The sequence below is a fragment of the Ambystoma mexicanum genome, chromosome 7q, assembly GCF_040938575.1.
Source record: "Ambystoma mexicanum isolate Mex_15411 chromosome 7q, UKY_AmexF1_1, whole genome shotgun sequence".
In the NCBI taxonomy this organism is placed as follows: Eukaryota; Metazoa; Chordata; class Amphibia; order Caudata; family Ambystomatidae; genus Ambystoma; species Ambystoma mexicanum.
The window spans coordinates 1,076,757,317-1,076,771,467 of record NC_090941.1 but is presented as its reverse complement, the minus strand read 5'-3'; the positions used below and the strand labels follow the sequence as shown (position 1 = coordinate 1,076,771,467).

General features: G+C 44.3%; 1 protein-coding gene across 1 annotated transcript in view; it reads right to left on the bottom strand.

The window, feature by feature from the left end:
* Window positions 1–14,151, bottom strand: part of CPAP (centrosome assembly and centriole elongation protein) — a 291,067-nt gene that overhangs the window by 215,660 nt on the left and 61,256 nt on the right. Inside the window, exons 7-8 of the mRNA XM_069640446.1 lie at window positions 10,757–12,332; window positions 3,209–3,341 (exon numbers count right to left, since the gene is read on the bottom strand). Coding sequence (XP_069496547.1) covers window positions 3,209–3,341; window positions 10,757–12,332 — 1,709 coding nt within the window. The remainder of the gene's footprint in view (window positions 1–3,208; window positions 3,342–10,756; window positions 12,333–14,151) is intronic.

The window sequence follows — 14,151 nt, the reverse complement described above, 5'->3', positions numbered from 1 at the left end:
AGGTAAAGGCCACAAAAGTGAGCATAATAGAGATTAGCACCCGACATAACGTCTATGGTGAAAGAGGGCATATTTTGTCAGGTCGAAAGCCAAGAAGGGGCATGTGCACTGTATATACACACACATCTACCATGCAGCATGTATCCCCGGGTGCTAAGCAAAGGTCAATCAGAAAAAATGCAATACCAGGTTTTGGAGAAAATATATAAATACAAAAAAATAAGAACAGCACGAGAGGGGGAAATCCCAAACAATAAAAACAAAAACCATGTCCTTTTGCAAAAAATAAAACAAGAAAAAATAAGTAGTGGCAAAAGTATTGAAAACAGTAGGAACTGCATCCAAAACAGAGCATTTTATAAGTAGTTCTCGGACACGGCAGCTATGTGGAATAGTGGCAGTTGGCTCATCGGGGCATAAGGATTCAAGAATCATAGTTTCATATTCCAACTTTTTTAGCTTCATCGTTATAACAGCTTTCCAGTCTGGCCAGTTGCAGGGACAGGACCTTGCAAAAAGTTGTATAGGGGGGAGAAGCCATATGGACAAAAGAGTATCTATGTAACATGGCAATGAAAACATTTGCCATCAAGTAATTAATATCTTCTCTTTGGGGTCACTATGAAAATAATGTTCTGCTAAATATGTTAAAAGAACTATCACAGTTCTATCCATATTGTAATGCTAAAAAGGAATAGCTTAGTATTTACTGTTCGTGTTTATGTCCGAGCTTGAACATGCTTAACACAAACAATTATGCAAATGTCACCAAATGGAGAAGGAAACACAGTAAAAAAAAAAAAGAAAATTCATATTATTTGTGCACATTTTCTTTGTCACCAATTGTTAGGATAGATTTCTCTTTACTGCACCTTTCCTTCCATCTTTATGGCACCCCCAAACTTATTGCTTTTATTTTTGATTACGACCTGCTCTTTTTGCAATGCAGTACACTGGCTTTTGCTCACAAATTATGGGGAAACTGACATGTCCTTCAGGCTGTCAGTACTGGGAAATATTGTTTTCCTTAGTCGTGTTACTGTGTTAATACTTTGGGTTACTTTCGTATCACTTGCAGTAACTTTTTATCATTGTACAATGCAGCTTACACTGCAGTACAACAGGGTACGTTTTTGTGTTGCCCTAGACTAACATTCAGAGTATTTTTGGTTAGTCTAGGTGTGCTAAACGGATAAGCTGGTGGCCACAGTGACTTTTTCCCACTTTTGGGGATCTTTTGTTTTAGCCTTATTGCGTTTACCGCATTTGGCTACTAACCGTGGCTATTGGTCAAACAGAGCCGTGCCACGAGAGTATTCACTTGTCCTTTTGTCATCTTGTTCTATAGCCTTCTTCCTAGTCTGTGAGGCCAGAAAAATCATTTTAAGGACTTTCAGTGCCCGGGAAAGCAGAAGATTTTGGATGGCTACTGGAAGGCTCTGTGTGTATGCTGGCAGGATGTGGGCTGGGACCCATTCCGCAGAGATCCTGGAGAAACCTGAAGGAGCCAAGTATCCTATCCAGCTGTCAGACCTGTGAAGAAACCGGAGACCCTACTCCAGGAGGCCTGGCAACCAACTTCTGCTGCTGTCCTGGAGGAGTCCTGTCTTGCTAGCTAGCTGCAACCCTTGGTGTGGAGGGACCATCCATTTCTAGCGTCTGCACGGTACCCTGCAACTAACAGCCTTCAGAAGTGTCCCGGGTTCGTACTGTGGCTGACCAGCTCCGAATTTGGGCTACCGTGCTGCCGGCGTCAGCGTTCAGATTTTCGACCTGGAACTTGGGGGATCCTCAGCTGGCCCTACGAGACCAACCTCTGCAAAATGTTGGCGTCCGAGCATCAGGTGGAACCGAGATAGTAGGGAAGGTCCGACCGCGGCAGTTGAGTCCATTTGCATCGCCGGGCTGATCACCATCGCTTACCTGACCAGAGTACAGTCCTGAGATGGGTCCCGCATCGAGTTCTGCTGTATTATTCTTCTATCGAGAGTCCTTGTAGCAGTGAAAGACACCAACCGGAGATCAGCTAGAACCTGCAACCCCTGCAAAAGAGGACTGTGACTCTCGGCTGGAAAAGCAACCTTGGGCCCTCTTCCTTTGTCTTGCCAAATCTAGGGAAGAATTGGAGTACGAGGGATAAGTTACAGAGCTTCTTACCTACCCCTATACTCTATAAGTCAATGGGATTATAATAAACCTTTATTCAAACACGTTTGGCTTTGCCATTACTTGCTTGCGCAAAATTTCTGTAGGTTAGGGCTACTACTGTTAGGTAGATTAACTTGTACTCCAAACATAAGAACCCTTCACTGCACCCCAGAGACCCTACCTGCATTTTTTTCCTGCTTCAAAGATTCTGTGGAACTTTTACCTGAACTAATGGGCAAAAGGCCCCAGACAATTTAGGACTGGACAATTTAAGTAAGGGATCATTCTGTGGACCATAAGTGCATAATACTAATCTTGCTAGTAGTCATGTTTCTGTAGTGTGCTTTGGCCAATAAATAACTATATTTTTATACATCCGGTCTAAGTGTCATTTGTGATTCGCACTGTAGACCCTTTACAAGCTCACCACTTCTGAAGAACTTAGCCTAGACGACCTGTCACGGACACCTGAACTGGTTTGGCTACAGCTCCCCAGTGTTGTCCCCGTCACAATATAGGTTGGCCTTCTATACATCTGTCCACCAGGCCAGAGGATAGAAAATCAGTCCTAATACTAACTTCTACAATTTAAAGCTAGTAAAGCACATCAGTTGCAGTCTTGTTGCATCGACATAGAACAAACTGCAGCATGACACCCATTCCAGACACGTAGGACACTAATCAAAATGTCCCACACCAATGTCCGCTAGCTGGCAGGTGGTGGGGTCTCATTATTGCAGTCCATAGTAGGATATTATTGCATCCAGGTCCAAAATATCTCCTTCGCATGTGAAGGCACACTACAGGTCAACAATGTAACTGCTGTCAGGATACTTGTACTAACATGCAATGTTCAGTTCTTTTTCCATTTGTCTTCTTTGGGTAGTGACACAAACTGAGGTAAGAGAAGGTTCAAACTCTGAAGTGCACAGTACCAAGGAGCCACAGAACCAGCACATTCATGTAACACTGAATAATTACTGCTGTCCAATTTGCAAATGAAATAGGTTGACATTAAATTCGACAAATATCTACAATGAAATATTAGAAAAACATTTACCTAAAGTTTTCCATGGATTTTTCCTGGTCAGCGCGAAGTTTTGCTAATGAAGCATTTTCAAACTTAAATTTTTCAATTTCTGTTTCTAGTTCAGCAAGCTTCTCCTTCAAAATCTGTGTTCGAACGTTATCACCTTAAAAGCAAGACAGTAAAAATTAGGTCATAAACTGCAAAGTATCACTTAGGCTTAACATGCATGGAGTAACAGCTGTTAAAAGGGGTCTGAAACGGAGCCAATTAATGTACAGCAAAGCACTGCAATGCCTACAGGGGCCCAAGAGCGTGTGCTAGAAAATGAAACCTGGCCAATTGTGTAGGAGAATTTTCAGTTTCTTTTAACCTGCGATAACCCCAGCACTGATGCTGGACTGAGTGGAACATTTACCCACCAACTCATTCATTGTTTTTCTCAGACTGGGATTTTTATTTTTACTGTTTTTTGGAATCTGGTAAGGTCCATATGTTTACTACAGGCATCTGCATTTTGCTTGGCGACACCAGCACCCTCTGTGCTGTGCAGTGTCACTGAGGAGTCCATTGTACTTTTCTTAATGTTTAAAAACATTTGTGTGACCAAAAGTTCCCAAGAGCAGTAAGATAAATGTTGTCTTACTTACCTTTCCTTTTGTGGGTCCAGCACACCCCACCCTACGTGGGGTCCTTGGGGGTTACATTGTCAACTCCTTTTCCCACTTCTCATGTAACTTTAAGTTACACTGGCTAAACCTGAATGGCTGGTGGCCGTGTTTCATTTTTACTATCTTTTGGGGAGGTTACTAGCAGGCTGATTTCTCAGCTGCAGTACTGCACCCATGTGTGACCATTTTCTCAAAATGGCCCCGTCTTCTTTTTTCGCCCTTTTTCATTTGTCAGTTCCTTTTGGGTTTTTCGTCTATCCTTTAGAGTAGATTTGAGTTTTTTGCGTGTTTTGCCTTTGGAAGGCTTCAGCCCTGAATCCCGCTCAGGCTCCAGTGTGTCTGGGAAGGCAGGAAGTTAGGGAGGAGCCCAAAACTTCACTGTCCTTTGTCTGTAGGTATGCCTGGCTGAAACCATTTATAACTGGGAGGCTGGCTGTCCTGCAGGTCAGCCACCCCCCCAGGTGATTGACAGCTCCATGTGTGTGAATGATTGGTTTCCAGCATATAACGCAAGGATTTTGGGACCACAGACAGAGTCAAACACCGGAACAAGGAATCTGAAGCAGAAGACGAGCAGAGATGCCAGCAGCACCTTGCAGGAATGCAGAAGCACCGGTGAAGCTCTGCAGCTGTGCCGACCTTGTTTTCATCTCAACAGGGAAGACCCGCCAAGGACGACTTGCACCCTTAGGCTGGTGGGACCAACTAGCCTCAAGACCTTCTTCATTTGGGCCATCCCTGACATACCGGGACTTTGAGCTGCAGAACACCAATAGCTGGGGTACCTGGGACCATTATCGAGTGCATCGTCTTCCGAAGATTGAAACCGGCTGAAACTTCGCAAGCATCCATTTGGCCCGCCAGAGGCCAGAATTCCTCACCAAAGAAGAGAATCCAACCAGTGCTATTAGTTTCTTCTTGCCAATGAGAAAAAGGCGCCAAAACCACAAAGATCGCTCTGCCGACGCCTTCTCCCGAGTGCTGCCACAGAAGCCAGCCAAATGCCCCCACATCACCATGACCAAGGAGCAGAAATCAGGGTAACTGAAACCCTCAGTGTAAGTGTTACTTGGCTACTTGTATTTATGGATTTCCGTTGTACAGCTCTGCAGCTCACATGTACCCCTCTTGAGATAGGCCTGGCTGCTCAGTTTCACTACTAACTTGTGTAGTACAGACCTATACCAAAAGGTGGGTTACCTAATACCAAGCAGATGAGTCTTGTGTAGTCTCAAACAGTGTGACTCCACCCATTTTTAACTAATAGACGGGGATACCAAAGGGTTCCCTCCAAAGGCAAAATGCAAGCACACAGGCCTCCCCTCCCAGAATGGTAGAAGGTCTGACAAGGAAGTATGCCTGTAATGGCGAAACACGCAGGGTCCCAAGTTGGTGCTTGGGTGCCCTTATTGCGCATCAAAAAGGCTATGGACATAGCCTGTGGTACCAAAAAATACACAGTAGTTGATAGAACACCTCCACTGCCACCAGACATAACTAGGCGATTGTCTATGTGACTAAAAAGCCACAGGAGCAGAGAGAAGGGGGATACTAGGTATTCCTTTGGCACTCCCCATAAGGTGGAGTGTGCCAATCTCTCAGACCATAGAGTTTTAGAAGAGATATTAAGTATCTCCCCAACCCTAAGAACTGTGGTTACTTGAGGATATTAAAAAGGAATCTTAAAAGAGGACCCTGAGGGTCCCCAGCAACACTGCCCATAAGGAGCTGTGTGCTGCAGTAGTAAAACACAGATACCTTTAAGAGCTATGGAGCAGACAGACTCCATAGTATAGGTAGAATACAAAGAAAAGAGCTCGAAAAGACAGGGCCCACAAGAATGATGAGTGGAAAAAGGCTCCACTCATTTAGGATTTAAATAAAAAGGTCCAAAAGTACAGTAAATGGTGCTAGGGGTTGGCGTGTGGCATCACAGTGGGAGACAGGGATGGTGTAGCAAGGTCTGCAAGACCCAATCACTCAGTGATTTATTTCCATCTATAGGGGTCGAACATGCAGTAACCAATCAGCTACGTGTGGAGAGACTAGTTTTGTTGCTACATGCCTAGTGTTATTATCATTATTATTTTAGATGGCTATAAAAGCTTACAATTTGGGGTGTTTCTTTGACAGCACCTTTTCATGCAGTTCTGTTCCACATTCTGTTTGAATATAGCTGTCCCAGCTGTACGTGGGATCATGAAATAAAAATGTTAGTTCTTGCCTGGCGTACACTCCTTTTTCACTACTTTTTGTAATTTTTACTGGCAAGTTCCGAGGCGACCCCTGAGACACTAATTGGCAGGGTCATTCTGCTTCCCCTTTTTAAATATAAGCAGTATTTATTTATTTTATTTATTGTTTGCTTGTTAGGCACTCATACAGTAAGAAAATACTGTTGCAAAGAGCATGCAGGGCTAAGGAGGGAGCAGGAGTGGGAAATACATTAAAATACATTTAAAACACAATATATAAGAGCAGTGGGGGGGGGCGGGGGCGAGCAGGGCGAACCTACTATGCCTTGTGAGTATTGAGAACTTGCAAGTGCAGCAAGGAAGCAGGCAGGGGGTCAGTGCTGTGGAGTCTGAGCTCATGGGTGAGCCACATATGAAGTGCTAGGAATGTTGAGTACTACACAGCCTGGAGCCGCTAGGGGTGTAAGTGCGAGCCACCAGGGTGAAGGGTGCAAGTAGAAGTGCAAGTGCAGATGGACAGGAGCTGGGCTGATTGGTGTCCTGGGCCCTTATGCATCCCGCACCCAATCGCAGCAGCTTTGGGATTAGCAGGGGAGAGAAGAAGGGAAGTTGGAGGTAAAGAGGAGATTCTAAAGGAGTTTCCGAAATTTAAGAAGATCCTGCTCAAGGCGCAGAGTGAGGGGAAGGCTGTTCCATAGGAGGGAGCCATCTGAGGAAAGCAAATGCGAAAAAATGGCCACTGTTTAGCAAAAAGATTTACACCCAGTGTTAGAGCCAGAGGAGTGTAGTGGTCTAGAGGGGGAGTATTTAGTAAGATAAAGTTGAAGATAGTGCTGCCATACTTAAGGAGTTTTTGCCTGTTTCGCTAATAGCCAGAAACACTCTGAGAGCGCTCTGGCCCGTTAGGGAGATTTATCATTTTTATGCTTCATCCCCCCTCCTAGTGAGACCCCCCCCAGCACGTTTTGCTGGACTTCTGGGCCTTATTTTTCTATCCTGAATGTGTGGAGCCTTTTTCCACTCATTCATTCTTATTTGCTGTGACTTTGTTCTCTGTTTTTAACCTTTTCTATGGAGTCTACTTTCATCCACATCTCTTTTAAGGCATCTGTGGTTAACTTTTGAAGTACACAGCTCCTGATGGGCAGGGTTGCTGGGAACCCTTTGGGTTCTCCTTAGAGATGTTTTCTTTATCCTTAATTACTACTGTTCTTAAGGATAGAAATATTTTGTATCTCTCTGAAAACCTTATACTATGAGAGATTGGCAAACACCATCTTATGTGGAGTGCCAAGGGGATACCAAGCATCCCCCTTCTCTCTGCTCCTGTGACTTTTTAGTCACATAGACAACCTTCTACTTCTGGTTGGTGGCGGTGGACGTGTTCTGCCAACTATTGTGTTATTTTTTACAGCAGACTGTGTTCACGGCCTCAGTTGTGCACAATAGGGTCACCTATATTCTAACATGGTGGCTCCTTTCTTTTTTCACCATTTCTAGCATGGTTGTTCTTGGGTAGCCCTTCTTCTAACATTCTGGGAGCGGGAGGTCTCTGTGTGCGTTATGCCTTGTCCCTGCCTTGGCTGCAGTATGTCTGGGCAGGCAAGAAGGGGTGTGGCCACACTTCATTGTCCTTTGTCTGCCCGAGTACCTGACTTGAACCAGCTCCCAATGGGGGTCTGGCTGTCCAGATTGGACAGCGACCCGCCCCTTTCTGTAAACTGCTGAGCGAGATTGCAGAGAAGGTGTTAGGTAGATATTTGGGGTACTACCCTTTGGGTGCACTACAACAACCTCAGCCTCCTGGTAATAGGGACCCCACCTTTGGTATAAGTCTGAACTACACAGGTTGGTAGTGTGGCCTAGCAGCCAGGCTTATCTCAAGAGGGGTCAATGTGAGCAGTAGTGGAGTTAAACAGAGATTCACAGTGACAAGTAATCAAACAAACACTGATACTCAAGGTTTCTTGATAAAAACAATTATTAATGTAATGTATTTACCAGTCATTTAAACAAGACTTCTTCAGAAGGAACAATATAAACACTCAAATACACTTCAGCAATACACACTCTTGGGTTTTTCAGAATCAGTAAAGACCCATTGGGGATGGCACACAGACAGTTCCTACACCTTCAGGTGACCAAATAGCTAGGACACGGTGGACATTAATATATTACTGTACATTCAGAGTAGGCTTTTAGAGTGTCAAAAGAAAAGGGTTATTAGAACAAACAAGAGATCACAAATATTCTTTAAGCAGGCAAATACTTTTGGACCCCCACCCAATGCAGAGTAAGTTAACCCCTTCCTGAAAGGATAGGTGCAACACAATAACAGAGGAGAGAGGAGTCATTCAGGGAACCAGGCTGAGCCAATGTCAATGGGCAAACATCTATGTGGACTGAAGCACTTCTTGAAGGTGAGTAAACGTTTTTGCACAATGTTTTTAGAAGTATTTGGTGAAAAAGAAGAATCAAATGTAGGGCTACAAGCCGGGAGACTTGTGAAGTAGAAGGAAGAGCAAGCAAATCTACAGTGAGAGATAAGTTCTCTGAGACTTTACAGTACCTTTAGGCTTTCCTACATCCCTCTCCCCCCGTTAAAATAAGCCTGGCTGCTCCGTCTACACTACCATGTACTCAGGTGGTACAGCCTTATACTAATAGTGGAGTCTTGTACCGTCTCAGTTGTATGGTTTAACTAAGCCCTTAGTTGGACTTCAGAAAAACTGTCCTAACATACAAATCTTATGTGGCTTTTATAGTAGTGCTTACGATCACTCACCATCCCAAACCCCTGTTTTGCCGTATGGATTAACCTACTACCAGAGAGATAATCTCACAATTAGTATGGTTTTGGATTACAGGTGCAGGTTTAAATGAAACCTCTGTCTGCAGTGACTTTGGTGTGACAGAAGCTGTCAAACTTCACAGGCAACCTTTGAACCTGTTCTGTGCAACTGAAGAGCAGGAGCTGCAGATCATGAAACTTCTATAGCAAGGCACAAGTTTTCACTATGCTTTTGGGATGGAGTTTTATGAAACGGCAGCTGGTTAGCGGACCATCCTTTCTGAGACCGATTACCTGCATTATATTATTATTTAAGTGCCATGACTTCTACACTCTCATAAATTGACAAGCCCTCAATCACAAATGCTTTCTGGGAACTCGTACTGTAGGTTTACGATCGTCATCATTTATCCCCTATGGCTAAAGGCCAGAGGTCTTCAAACTGTGGAGCCCTTTAAATCGTTTTTTTTCCCCCTTTTCTTTTTTTTTTTTTTTTTTTAGATCGGAGGAAATGGGCACGGGCAGCTCACATGGTCAGACTGGACCATAAAACGGCCTTAGGCACAATGAAAATGTGCCCAGCAGTTGCAAATGGATATTCAGTCCTGACTGTTTGAATAGTACCCAAGGGGGTGTTTTTTGTTCAAATGTAAACACATTGTGATATTTAAAGAATGTTTATTCAGCAATAATGGTCAAAACTACTAGCTGCATAGTGAAGTAACTCCTCAAACTGGCCCACATTGGCCAAAAAAGTGGACCATTTTGACTGGCCTACACTAGCATTTTGCATTTTTGGTACGGTCATCGCCCTATAGGCCAGTCCAAGCCTGGTGGCTCATCCATAATGGGTGAGGGGGCGTCCGCCCACTGGCCCCCTCACCCATTATGGAGGAGCCAGCCCAGTGAAACACTGAGTACTCCCTCAGCTGCTTTTTCCAGCTGAGGGAGTGCCCCTGGGCTGGCTGAACTGTCAAAGGGAAACACTGTTTGCCTTTGACAGTTCAGTTCCCCAGCCGCACATGATCACCGAGCCATGCAACGCTGGGGGCGTTTTGCTTCGCCAGCCTTGCATAGTTCATTGGAAATGTTGCTTGGGGCACTGCATGTATGTATGTGCGAGAGGGTGCTCCTGCGCCTCTTCGCACATACGGGCAGAGCAAGCTGGAGCAGGGTATTTTAGCAACCACATGCAGGCCGCTGCAGAAGGCACGTTTATGGCGATTTATTTTTTATTTAAATAGGTGTATGAATGCGTGTAAGATTGTGTTATTGGACTGTGGTGGGAGCAGGATGGGCGGGAGCACTGGGATAGTGGTGGGAGCAGGTTGGGGAGAGGCCAGGGTCTGTACTGGGAGTAGGGTGATGTGATGGCACGCAAAAGTTCATCTGGCACATTTGGGGGCGCCCGGCCTGCCCACATTTTGCTCAGGGGGGGGCCCAGGCCAAAGAAATTTGAAGACCACTGGTATAGGCCATAACTCATGTATCCACTTTAATTAGAGCGGACACACTCATAATGGTCCTGCCTATAATACAAATTTGCTACTGCAATTAAAAAACCCAATATCAGGAGAATGGGCAAGCAGTGCCAAGCACGTGAAATAAATGCCTGCGTGTGACCAAGACTGGCAATACTCCACTAGGGTGCCCATGTGTGTTTTTGCGAGTTGGCATAGTTAAACAAGCAAACCCAGCCAGTCAGTGATTATAAGTTACCAAGTCTCTTGAAAACATATTTTGTTTAAATATTTTATTGCTGGCCATGGCTTTTAACAGCTGCTTAGTGCTCTTGATTGGTGAAATGTGTTTGGAAAATTGACAAAGGGAGCCATATGAATAATTTTAATTTACTGTGTATACAGTTTCCAATAACAAATACATTAAGCCTACCTAGAAATTATTAGTATCTGTCCTGTCTTACCTGTGGAAGTTTCTGGTGCTGCGCATGGCCTGGATTCATGCCTTTGATGTGCGTCAGGTATCTGCTTTGGCTTTAATGATGGAAACATTTTAAGCATCAAATCAGAGGTAGGAGGAGCACTTGCATTACTGTCCACAATATTTGCTCTGGACACATCATCGCCTTTCTTGATAGAAGCAATCTTTCGTGTTATGGCTTTGTCTCGGTTAGACTGTTGACTGGCACTCCTAAAATCACCAGGAGGTGGTGTGGCATTATTGTCTAGTCTATCACAGGGATGGTCATCTTTTTCAAGGTCAGCCCAAGTCCGATCATCGTCAAACTCCATGTCGTTAACACGTGCACAGAGTATATTTTTATCCAAACCATTTCCTTTACATTTTAACGCTGTCGATTCATCACCGATGCACTCCTCTCTGTCTGACAGGTCGAGATCAAGATCCCTGCTTTTGTTCTCCACGCTAATATTCGTCAAAGGACCTTCAAAATCATGATGTGTAGGATTATCTTCTTCGCTGCTCATCACCAATTGTTTGGCTTCCTCTTCTTCACCTATCATGGTGGTTTCAAAGTCTTCCGAATCAGAGGAGGTATTACTGTTTCCACAGTCATTCTCTTCGTCACTTGTTTCCCATGCAGTGCCATGTAATATCGGATTGTCAACTGTGGGCGGTGCCTTTAATATGTTGAGTGGAATGGAAGCAGCACGGAAATCAGATTGTCTTTCCACTGCACAATCTTTTGTATTTGCATGAACAATATGGTCCTTCTGTCCAATTTTATTTGCCACTAAGGATTCCAGCTGACGCTGTGCTTCCTTGACAGGGGTAGACGACAATCTACGGCCTTTAATGATCTGTTGATCTTGTGCAAGCAGTTTTTGCACAAAAGAAGAATTACTTGAAAATGATATATCTTCAGCAGCTTCTTCTAAAAGCATGAATTCGTCCAACTCCAGGTGCTCTTTTTCCTTCTCAATTTCCCAGCTCTTACACCTTTTTTGGAATGAACGATCAAAAGAAAATTCAGGATTATTTGATGGTGCAGTGGACTGCCTTGGCATCAGTGCAGTAATTGTTTGTGGCTTTTCAACAGTTTGTACATTCTTTTTGATACTGCTGCCCATTTCAGATGGTTTAACATACTCCATTATGTTTTCTTTATTGGCTTCCAATTTACTGTTCGACTCACCAAACTGCACAGGATGTATACTGTCCCGCCCACTCAGCGCTTTTGAAGATTTGTTCTTCATATTTTGATTCTTCAAAACGGCTACCTTCTGATTGGTTGCAGGTGCATTTTTTATTTTGCCAAACTGACTGGGTTTTTTCATTATTCCAGCAACATCCTGCAACACCTGGTCTTTGCCTGAAGGTGCAGTTTTCCGCTGCATCATCTGAGGTCTATCGGTTTTGTGTGCAACTTTGTCTTCTGAAGTCCTTTGCAGAGCCATCAATTTGCGCTCCTTTGAAGTGGATAATTTAGACTTTGCATTCATAAATCTAGCAGTGCCTTCGCCGCGCTTCAAAAAAGTCCTCTTCACCACTGATGTGGGCACCAATGCACTCTGTATACTCTAGAAACAAAAACACACAAGCTTGATTTTACACAACATTTAAATCAATGGCATTTTGGTAGTTCACTTAAAATAACTGCAATTTATTATGTAAAACAGATTTAAAAAATAAGAATGTTTCAAACCCCCTGGTGCATTACGTGCCTCCTACATTTACTATGGGCTATTAAGTAACCGGCTAACGCCCTTGATGACTCACCTGATCCACCCAGATCAGTCAGGATTTATTCCAAATTGATCAACCGCTCTGATTGGAGAAGCCTTTCTTGTATTTTATTCCAGATCGCTTGGCAATACTTGACGCTGAACAAGCGTTTGACTCTGTACCTTGGAATTTTCTCTTTTCGGTCTTAAAAAGCTTTCATATTGAACCTTATTGTATGCATCAAATTGCTATACTCACCCCGCCCCAAACCCCCAGCAGGGTTCTGCACTAATGTCTTCCTATCTGCCAATATAGCACTGTGCAGGTTAACGAGACAGGGATGACCCTATCCCCGTTGCCATTTGCCCTTTGCAGCGAGCCTCCGGCTGAATGATTTGTTTAAGACACGGCCACTGTGGCTTGCATAAATATCTGCCCCCCCCTGGCATTCCTTTTACGCTGAGAAGGTACTATGAAGTCCAAACATTTTTCCAGTACTACGGATACTGTATTAACTGGTCTAAATCCAAGATGTTTACGCTAACAGACTGAACCCCCTCAACAATATAATACTTCATCCATAACCATTTTAGGTATCTGGGTTTCTAGATCTTCCAAGTCTTTTTATTCTGATAATCTGGACACACATACCTTCCAACTTGTTAGGTAGAATTTCCTTTTTGAGTGTAGTTCTCCCCACTTTGTGAGTCCCCAGCAATATTGGTGGACTATTGGATTTTTGGACTGATTCTACTGAGTATGAACGTTTTTACACACACATGCACTTTTACTCTGTACTTGGGAACCATTTTGATCTCTTTTGGATACTTTTTCATGGAGTAATAATGCTTTCTTCCATGCTTTCTGGCATCTACATTTTACCAATGCAGCACACAGCAGTTTATGTGCAGTGTTGCTGGAAGCTCCTTGAGCTTTCCTTTTCCTGGGTTAACTACTGTTACCAGGGCAGGGGGGACACCCTTTTGTCCCTCCTGTATTTTATTTTGTGAGATCAGCACACCCCCACCTTATGGGGCTTGCTGAAGAGAAACATTGTCTCCCTTTTCTCATTGTTCGAGTAACTTTTAGTTACTGTTGCACAACGTTTTGTGGAGCTTTACTGCAGGCTGTCTAAGCAGCTGCGGTAGGGGACACAGGGGTCACAATTTGCATAAATAATGACTGTACTTTAAGCCCTATTCATGATGACGTGTTCTTACTTGAGCCTTCTACCTGCCTGCGGGTGGGAGGTCTTGATGGGTCTTTTGTCTTTGGCGGGCTTCCCATGAGCCGCTGACTAACCGATGATGACCCGACCCTGAATTCTGAGCGACAGGGAAGATTTCTTCAAGACCTCTTGCTCCCCTGGACTGGTGGATCTCTTAGGATCGCTGCATTTTGCGCCATCCCACGAAGAGCTGTGACCCTGCTGGGCTGCAAACCCCCCAATACCCTAAGACCTGTGCCATTTTACAGTGCAATGTCTTGTGAAGCACGGTTCCGGCTGAAACTTTGTGGGCATCCTTCTGGGCCTACAGTGGGACTTTTCCACTCCTAGACATCGTGGACCGAGAAGCGAAGTCTACCGGCCGACAACAGTCACTGACCCAGAGGCTGTGAAGAGCTCCAATGCACCAGTGCCCCGAACATCCACTGCTGGCTGTCCCACTGCTC